This window comes from Gekko japonicus, unplaced genomic scaffold (assembly GCF_001447785.1).
Source record: "Gekko japonicus isolate JY-2015 unplaced genomic scaffold, Gekko_japonicus_V1.1 scaffold3595, whole genome shotgun sequence".
In the NCBI taxonomy this organism is placed as follows: Eukaryota; Metazoa; Chordata; class Lepidosauria; order Squamata; family Gekkonidae; genus Gekko; species Gekko japonicus.
This window is the reverse complement of record NW_015173792.1, coordinates 119,774-129,338: the sequence shown is the minus strand read 5'-3', so window position 1 is coordinate 129,338 and position 9,565 is coordinate 119,774. Positions and strand designations below refer to the sequence as shown.

At 38.5% G+C, this 9,565-nt stretch overlaps 1 protein-coding gene across 1 annotated transcript in view; it reads left to right on the top strand.

Moving 5' to 3' along the window:
* Positions 1 to 4,468, top strand: part of GNAI3 (guanine nucleotide binding protein (G protein), alpha inhibiting activity polypeptide 3) — a gene marked incomplete at its 5' end in the record, with an annotated part of 14,347 nt that extends 9,879 nt beyond the window's left edge. The window contains 3 exons of the mRNA XM_015423554.1: positions 2,364 to 2,493; positions 3,216 to 3,369; positions 4,449 to 4,468. Of these exons, the coding sequence (XP_015279040.1) occupies positions 2,364 to 2,493; positions 3,216 to 3,369; positions 4,449 to 4,468 (304 nt within the window). The remainder of the gene's footprint in view (positions 1 to 2,363; positions 2,494 to 3,215; positions 3,370 to 4,448) is intronic.
* Between the last annotated feature and the right edge of the window lie 5,097 nt (positions 4,469 to 9,565).

The window sequence follows — 9,565 nt, the reverse complement described above, 5'->3', positions numbered from 1 at the left end:
TCCTCCTCCTCCTCCTCCTCCTCTTCCTCTTCCTCTTCCTCTTCCTCTTCCTCTTCTTCTTCTTCTTCTTCTTCTTCTTATTATTATTATTATTCCAAAAGGAAATAAGTGTAGAATTGAGGGACTTCTGCTTTCAATATAGCTGTTTTCTACGGGTGAAGAATGTAACTTTGTTTCTCTGATACGATTGTTGAGGGCATGAAATCTTTCCTTTTCAGATATTACTGCAGTTAAAGGATAACTAAATCCTTCAACGTGAATAGCATCTCTCTCTTAATAGAGAATTCCTTCTTTCTCAGTACATTTGTCTTGAATATTTCTTGAGCAAGTAGGCTATTTCTTGTATTGTGGTTTTCTTGTATTGTATTTTGTGTTGGTTTTAGCCTTGGTAGCATATGAACCCTTTAGGTCTCCACTGGGAGATGCTGATCTTGTTGTAGTTTGTGGTGGTAGTAATTTATATTTCTATAATTACCTATAATTCTGTTCTGTTTTTATGTATTAATTTAAAATATCTATATCCTGCCTTTTTGAATTATCCCAAGGCAGCTTACAAACATGATCACAATGCCTAAAACATTTAATCTAACTCAGTGATACAATATAAAAGTACAGACTCTAAGTGGAGCAGCAGATAATGCATTGATTTCTTGTTTAAAGGATAAATTCACTCCAGTTTTTTAAAAATAGTATCAAGAGAGCCTACTGGAAAAGGACAGACTTGCAAGTCCAGTCGAAGTCATCAGAGATTAAGCCTTACTGACCACCTACAGGAATTTGTTCCATAATACGGGGGCAGGGATAGAAAAGTCTGGGAACTGGCAGGAGCACATTGGGGGGGGTGTATGGAAGAGAAAGGAGGAATTTATGCAAAAGGTAGTTGGCACATTGTCTTATATAGGACAAGGAGGTCCTTCAGGTACATAGATCCCAGGTCTGTTAAATGACAGTCTTAGAGAACACATCCACTTTGCATACGAGTAAGAGAGCCAGTTTGGTGTAGTGGTTAAGTGCGCGAACGCTAATCTGGGAGAACCGGGTTTGATTCCCCACTCCTCCACTTGCACCTGGCTGGATGACCTTGGGCAAGCCATAGTTCTGATAAGAGCTGTCCTTGAAAAAGAGCAGTTTGTGTCAGAGTTCTCTCAGCTCCACCTACCTCACAGGGTGTCTGTTGTGGGGAGGGGAAGGGAAAGGAGTTTGTAAGCCGCTCTGAGACTCCTTTGCGTAGTGAAGGGCGGGGTATAAATCCAATCTCTTCTCTTCTCTTCTCATGATTGTATGCATTATGCTTTATAGCTTTCATATAATTATGATAAACTGCCTTGGGAATTTTTTATGGACACCATAGGATATAAATATTTTAAATTTCATATTGTGTTGTAGCATCCTATGTGTGTGTTTGGCCTTTATTAATTTATTTTTTGCGGGGGAGAATACTTGGAAATGCATAGATGTTTTGAAGGACATAGTGTTTCTCTGAATAGTTTCAGTGGATAGCCATGTTGGTCTGTAGTAGAACAGCTAGTTTTGAGTCCAGTAGCATCTTGGAGAACTACAAGGTTTTTGGGGTATAAGCTTTCAAGAATCACAGCTCCCTTCATTAAATGCCTTTGTCTGAAAAGTTAGCTACTCTTAAGTGAAATCTTCACTTACCTTCTTCACTGGTTACCAAGTTGTGCCTTCTGATGTCAGGTTTCATCAGTTAACTGTATCTGTGTAAAATCTCTGGCAGTACGTGTCCTCTAAATTTCTGATGAAAAGAGAGTTTATGTCTTCAGATTAAGCTTGGTTACATGGACACAGTCAAAATGATTGTTGTGTATAATCTCAGTTCCACTGCTGTTCTGTAGCCTGAAATACTTGAGAGATCTGTGGTGACTGATGCTGTGACAATTTCACATTATCAGATCATTAAATATCATAACTGAATTTACTCTCCGTGTTCAAGTAATGGTGGAGGTTCTTAACTGTTGAATCATTAGCTTGCCAAATACAGCGGAACTAAATAGAGTCTTGGAGGCAGGGTATCCTGGGAGCTGTGCATTCATGTAAACAAGTTACTGCTAGGGGAACTTGACCTAATAGTGTCAGCTGATTCATCTGGCAGCACTTGGTTATAGATTACAATCAGAGCTGATTAGAAGCCACTTTATGGAAATGATTTCTGGTAGGAATAATTAGAATGCTATAGTTTGGAATAAAACTTGATGCCAATAGTGTTCTTCTTGTGAATGTGAGTCTTGTAGGCACTGCAAGTGGCGAAGGCTATTAAAATATGTGTTTTTAGCAGCACTGAGCAAGCTTACCTTTTCCTTCATTTTGGTATAGAATGGTCTTCAAGCTGTTTCTCTCTCTGCCAGGATGTTTGATGTTGGTGGCCAGCGTTCAGAACGCAAGAAATGGATCCACTGCTTTGAAGGTGTAACAGCAATTATATTCTGCGTAGCGCTCAGTGATTATGACCTTGTCCTTGCGGAGGATGAAGAAATGGTATGTTGCTATAGAGTTAATATCTGGTTATATGCTATAAAATGTGAAATCAACCGTAAGCTTTGTGTAGTTGTGAACACTTAATCCAAATGACTTCTTTGCTGTTTCACTGCCTTGAGAATTATTCATGGTAACCAGGCTTCAGAATGGCATAGAAACAGCCTGTTCTTTATGCTTTCTCAAGTTTCCTGCCGTGAGAGTAGGCAACAGCATTTCTGAAGCTGCAATACTATAGAAGATAAAATCCCCCATTCCTCTGACTCAGGCTTCAGTCTGCAAATGAAGGTAGGACTTGATAAGCAGTGAAGGAAATAAGGCATTTGGATTACATTTTTTGGGAAAATACCTAATTGTGATAACTGAAAAGTTAGGCAGTTAGGGGCCCTCTTTGTGCAGCTGAAGTGGAGGAAATTTTGATCTTTGTCCAAAGGGTTGGGAATGTTTTCCTATATGAAAATCAGCTTTGACTATTCAGATTCTTTATGCTAGTAATTTTGTTTATTGCAGCTTTGTATAGTTACTGGGCTGAATCCTATTACTCTACTGAGTAAAGTTTGAAGCCTTCCTCCAGCTTAAGTAGCTGTTTCATTAGAGGGGACATTTAATTCAAATGACTTTATGTTGGAGAAAGGCTCCTTGGAGGAAGGTTGAATCCACTCCACTAAGTTATGTCAGTACTGTTTTTTTAATGGGAACTTTCTCCCCCCGACCCCCCCTTCCAGAATCGGATGCACGAGAGTATGAAACTCTTTGACAGCATTTGTAACAACAAATGGTTTACAGATACATCAATCATTCTTTTCCTGAACAAAAAAGATCTGTTTGAGGAAAAGATACGACGGAGCCCACTAACAATTTGCTACCCAGAATACACAGGTAAGATAAAAACAGCTGAGATGGTCGAGCACAACAAATATATAATAAAAGCAGTAGAACATTGACTAACTTCTGGAGTTGGACCTGTGTGTTTTTCCCCTGGCTTATGTTAAGTGTCTGTGACCGCTGAATCTAAAACTTGCTTATTCTCCTTGATCCACCATCTAGACATAAAGATATCATGGTTGTATTTATACTAGTTTACTCAGTCATACATTGAGGCTTTTCATTTCTTTTGGCTACTGGAATAGTCTTTGCACATTCTTCCTTAATGTCTTTTTTCAACCCACAGTTCTTCTGGTTCACATTCAGTTGAATGTAGTAATGTTAACAGTTACTTACACAGTCTGTAAAATCATCAGGAATGTTATTTAGATTATGTGTTGGAACTAAGATTGTCTTAGTGTTTTTCTTCAGCTCTATTTTAATTTTTGATATTAACAGTTCATGGCCTGTACCACAGCTGGCAGCTGGTCTTGTTTTAGCGGAGAGCATGGAGCTTCTCCATCCTCTGCTTCCCATTACGTAATCTGATTGATTTCTTTTTTTTTAAGTACCCATGGGTACACTTTTATTATTTTTCATATTATACACATACATACATACAAACTGCATTTATATTATACCAGTTTTTTCCACGTCTTTTGAAATGTTGGGTCTGTTGTCCCTCTCATCAACGATGACAGTTTGTCATTTTCAGCCGTCTCCAACAGTTTATTCACATATTCTTGCTTCTTTTGTTTTTTTGGTTTTTTTTAAAGTACCCATGGGTACACTTTTATTATGTAATCTGTTTGATTTCTGTATTGGCCATCCAGTGATGTGCATGTATATTATGTCTGTTCAGTTTCCCGAAGCATGTGTTTACAATGAACAAATTGATGGCGTCACAAAATTCTATGAGTCATTCCCCTTCTTCATTTTGTAACCCTAGTCCAAATTTTCTGACAATATTTGACTCTTCTTTGTTTCCTACTTCTGCATTCCAGTCATCTGTGATTATCAGCACATATTGTTAAATGTAGGATCAATTTCTTCTTGGATGCTTGCATAAAAGGTTTCAATTTCATCCTTTTCAGCATTTGTCATTGGGACGTAAACTGGAATGATGGTTATGTTGATAGACTTTCATTGAAACTTAATGGATATTATTCAGTCAGACTAGACTTTTAGTGAAACTTAATGGATATTATTCAGTCAGCCTTTGCTCTGCAGCCCCCAATTGCTTGTGCTGTGTCTTGCCTCCCTATTAGAAGAAGAAGAAGAAGAGAGGAGATTGGATTTATACCCCGCCCTTCACTTGGAGTCTCAGAGCGGCTTACAAACTCCTTTCCCTTCCCCTCCGCACAACAGACACCCTGTGAGGTGGATGGGGCTGAGAGAACTCTGACACAAACTGTTCTTTTTCAAGGACAGCTGTGCCAGAGCTTGTGACTGACCCAAGGTCACATCAGCAGGTGCAAGTGGAGGAGTGGGGAATCAAACCCAGTTCTCCCAGATTAGAGTCCGCGCACTTAACCACTACACCAAACTGGCACTTAACCAACTACACCAAACCACTACACCAAATTAGAGCTTGTCATTTCCAAAGTATTATGTGTGCTGTACAACTTTGACTTTACTTTTGCATTTGTTCTCATCAGCAGCTGAATGTCTTTTTGGCTTTAAAGTGATTGTGTGTTTACACTCTCTCAAATGTAGCCATTCACCTTACCCTATGAAATCTGAAAACTCAGTTTATAGAGATCTAGGTGAGCACTGGAAATGAAGTTCTCTCAGCACTAGACTAAATAAGATCTTTTATATTTCTGAGACTAGTGCAGAGTATTCTCTTAACACCATCCTGTATTCATGCCATTCATTATTGGCTTTGTTGTGAGCTAAGTAACTGCCTAACAAGTTCAGAGTTTGATAATATGTGGAATGTTACATTTGTTTGCATCCATTCAAGTTACAACAATTCTAAGCTTAAAACAAGTGCTTCTCATGACAGTCTAATGTACTCTGTAGAGTTTGCTGTTTCTTTCATACAGAGGTCCAAAAATAGTGGTTGCTGGTTAGTAGAAAGTATCATGATGGTCCAGCCATTATTACTTGCAGCAGTGAGGTTGGTGGGTTGTGTTGAATACTGAGATCCAGAAGGAAGCACTTCTGGAGAAGGTTTATGTTCTTCTGTGCTCAACTTGTACCAGAAGTTGTAGATAGATGCATAGTATCTTTATAAAAATTGGTATAGTGTTTTTTAATAAAATATCTGCTATTTAAAAATGGGGTGGGCTTGCTTGGTTTAAAATCCCTGTCTGAAAGAAGTAGTGTATTACAGCAGTGAAACAAGAATAGCAAATTTAGTAAGAACTAATGGTGGTATATTTGCCATTTTTGAGGCAAGAGCTTGAAACCACAGTGGTAAAGCATTTGCATTGCATGCACAAGTTTAGTCTCTGGAATCTGCACTTAAAGGCTGGAGAAGAGATCTCACACAGAGAGCAAAGACCTTGGACTGTACAGTTCTGGACCCATATAATGCAGTGTGATATGTTCCAGGCTGCAGTCCTGTGCACAGCTACCTGGGAATAAGTCTCACTGAGCTCTGTGGATCTTACTTCTGAATGTGTGTGTATACAAGTCTCCCCCATTACTTTCTAGATATGGTACAAGCCTTGGCACAATGCACTGTTTTTATGTTGTTGTTTGAAGAGAAGCCCTGGCATACTGGGGCTGCTGGGAGCTGTTTGAGTCACAAACACACAGATTCCAAATGGCTGTCTGGGACCTGGTTAAGCACACCCTCTGTTGTGGTGCTGTCTACATTAAACAAAGTAATACATCTATCCAGCAGAGATTCTGCAAACTGTCTTTGGGTAAATATTGTTGTTCACTTACCTGAGAATAAACAAAGTAATACATCTATCTAGCAGAGATTCTGCAAACTGACTTTGGGTAAATATTGTTGTTCACTTACCTGAGAATAAGTCCCACTGAACTCAGTAGAACTGATTTATTTTTTTTATTTTTTAAATAATATTTTTATTAATTTCCCAAAACTTAGAAAGACAGAAAGAGGAAAAAAAGAACATATCTCTTCATATCGCTTCATACAACAAAGCATTGTACCATAAAAAGAAAGAAAACAGCCAAATATTACTATATCCTCATAATATATTTTGTCCCCAATTTTGTCCCCAACTTGAATTTAACACATGTCCCCATCAATTTCCTATTCCATCTATATATCAACCCCTAGTTCCAGCTTACTGTAACTACTACTACTTACTTCTATACAAGTAACATATTACATTTCCCTTTCTCTAGTTTCAAATAAAAAGCAACAACATAGCCAAAAATGTTCAAAGCAATAAGCAGGGATTTTCCAATGTCTTCTTTTCTATACTGAAACCACAAGCCTCCTACCATCCTTTATCTATCCAAAAACTAAATTAAGGTACTAATAATGCTTATAGGTTGGCACTAAATAACCCGAGGAAAAGCAAGCCATGGTAAACAAATTTTCAGCATTCCAATTTTTATAACTACCATTGTTTTAAACTGCCGCTGAGCAGTAAAGAGAATTCTATCATTCAATATATATTACTAGGGTTGCCAAGTCTATCTTCGCCGGGAGCAGGGGGCTCCCGACTGGCGTAAACTGCCGCTGAGCAGTAAAAAGAATTCTATCATTCAATATATATTACCTAATTTTACTACTCTATACTACATATCTATTTCCTAACATATTCTTGCTTAAACACAATAAATGCAAACTATACTATTACCGGTTGTACCAAATCTTATTTTCCTGTACTTTCTAAAGCAAATCCCTCATAATTAGGAAACTTAAATATTTTGCCCATTTCTCAGAACTAATACAGCTACAACTACCACTGTTTCATTTCCACTCAATACCCAAAACTTCTCTCTTTATATTTCTATTACTCACTCGCTCATTTCCGCATGTCCCTATTTGTTTTTAACACAATTTAGCTTTTAACTACTACACCAAAAAATAACTCTAGGCATATCAGTACTATCTATGTACCTTTATCCTTTTATAACCTTTTACCTTGTTACATTCTTTTGTATTTATTTTAACCTTGTATCAAGTAGCAAGTATCCTGCCATCCTTTAAATATATAAACATCTTAATAATAATAATTGTAAGTTTTAAATGAACAGTCCAAAAAACAGGACATAATTGTAAATTTCCAGCGTTCCAATCTAAGATAATACTGTGATTTTAAACACTTTATAGGCACTAAAATTTTTCATATTGTTTATCACTTATTACCTTAATCTACTACTTAGTGCTCAATACCTATTTCCTACCATACCATGCCTTGAACTGATAAACTATAAATTGTACTACTGCTAAATACACCCAATCTTTGCTGTACTTTTAGAACCAATTTCCTCATGATAACTAATGTTTTTTTCCTTATATTCATGGTATTCTGTTTGCATTTTTTTCCTCATCTGCTTTTCCAGCTTCCTCTTTAGTTTTCTATTGTTGCTAGTTCTTTTCACTGAGGAACTACGTGTTTTCTTTTTCGCCACCCTGCTCTCTTCTGTTTGGTTGTTCTCCCATGCCTCTTTTTAACAGTCTTGCCTTCTTAGAGGTTTTAAGGAGTGTCTTTGCGCCACACGTTGAATCCTCAAGTAATGAAAATATGTCTTCTTTCACCTTTTCTTGGGTGTAATCTCGTTCATTCCCAAGGTTTTCAAAAATATCCTGTGCCTGCGATGGGTGCGTCTCATTGGTCTCATTAGTCCATTCCACGTTCATTTTCACTAACCTATCAGTGCTTTTAAGGGAGGCTCTTTGTGCCACACGTTGAATCCTCAAGTACTGCAAATATGACTTGTTTTCCCTTTTCTTGGGTATAAACTCATTCCCCCTCAAGGTTTTCGGAAATATCCTGTGTCTGCACTGGGTGCTTCTCATTAGTCCAATCCACATTTGTTTTCATTAAACGTTCAAAGGCATTTTTACAGGCATTTTTACATGCTTTTTCAACTGCCAGTTTTACTTCATCAAATAGGAATTTTCTAAATTCCTATTTCTAAGTTCCAGCGATATTTGATCAATTCTCGTATTTTCTAAATCAAACACCACTGATTCTCCTTCCAAAGTTTCCACGTTTTCGCCTGCCAGCGCCATTTTCGTCTCTTAGTTCAGAAGATTTTCTCAGCCGCGTTGGTTCCACCTTTAGAGCATTTACAAGGCACTCTACTGGAGGTCTTCACCAATTTTTATGAGAAGAATGCGTTTTACTCACGTTCTTGACTTTATTGTTTAATTAAGTTACAAATCCATAATTTTAAAAAGAGCGGCCACAACCCTGCAATCATGGCGGAACCATGTTGCTCCTTTCATTCGTTCCCATGTCGAGATGAACCGGTACTGTCTCGTTCACCGCCGTAGATGAGACATCCAGTTAATTCTCCTGCTGCCCTACCTCCATCCAGGAGATTGGTGGGACCCCCAAGGGACACTAGGACCCTGGGGACTCCAAAAGAAACTAAGAAGAACAAGGCCTGTCGGGAGCAGCCCGCTCTAGAACTGATTTCTGAATAAACATGCATAAGATTGCACTGTTAGGATTCCTCTCAGTTTCCCTCATGTGAATAAAAATCTGCCTACTACACAGCTGGATTTAATCATAACTTGTGCAGTCACTACAAAATGTTAGGGACACAGTATAGCTAGGACACTGTGCAATAACTGGCCATACACTACCACTGTGCCCTTCCCCAAGGTCACAAAAGGACAGTGAACACGGGTTTGTGCAGTGGGGAGTGCTTTTCCTATGAGGAAAGGTTAAAGCGCTTAGGACTCTTTAGCTTGGAGAAAAGACGACTGAGGGGTGACATGATCGAGGTTTATAAGATTATGCATGGGAAAGAGCAGGTAGAGAAAGAGGTACTTTTCTCCCTTTCTCACAATACAAGAACTCGTGGGCACTCCATGAAACTGCAGAGCGGTCGGGTTAGAACGGATAAAAGGAAGTACTTCTTCACCCAAAGAGTGATTAACACATGGAATTCACTGCCACAGGAAGTGGTGGCGGCTACAAGCATGGACAGCTTCAAAAGGGAATTAGATAAGCATATGGAGCAGAGGTCCATCAGTGGCTATTAGCCACAAGGTATAGCTAGGGGCTCTGGGGCAAGTGATGCTCTGTCTTCTTGGTCCTTGGGG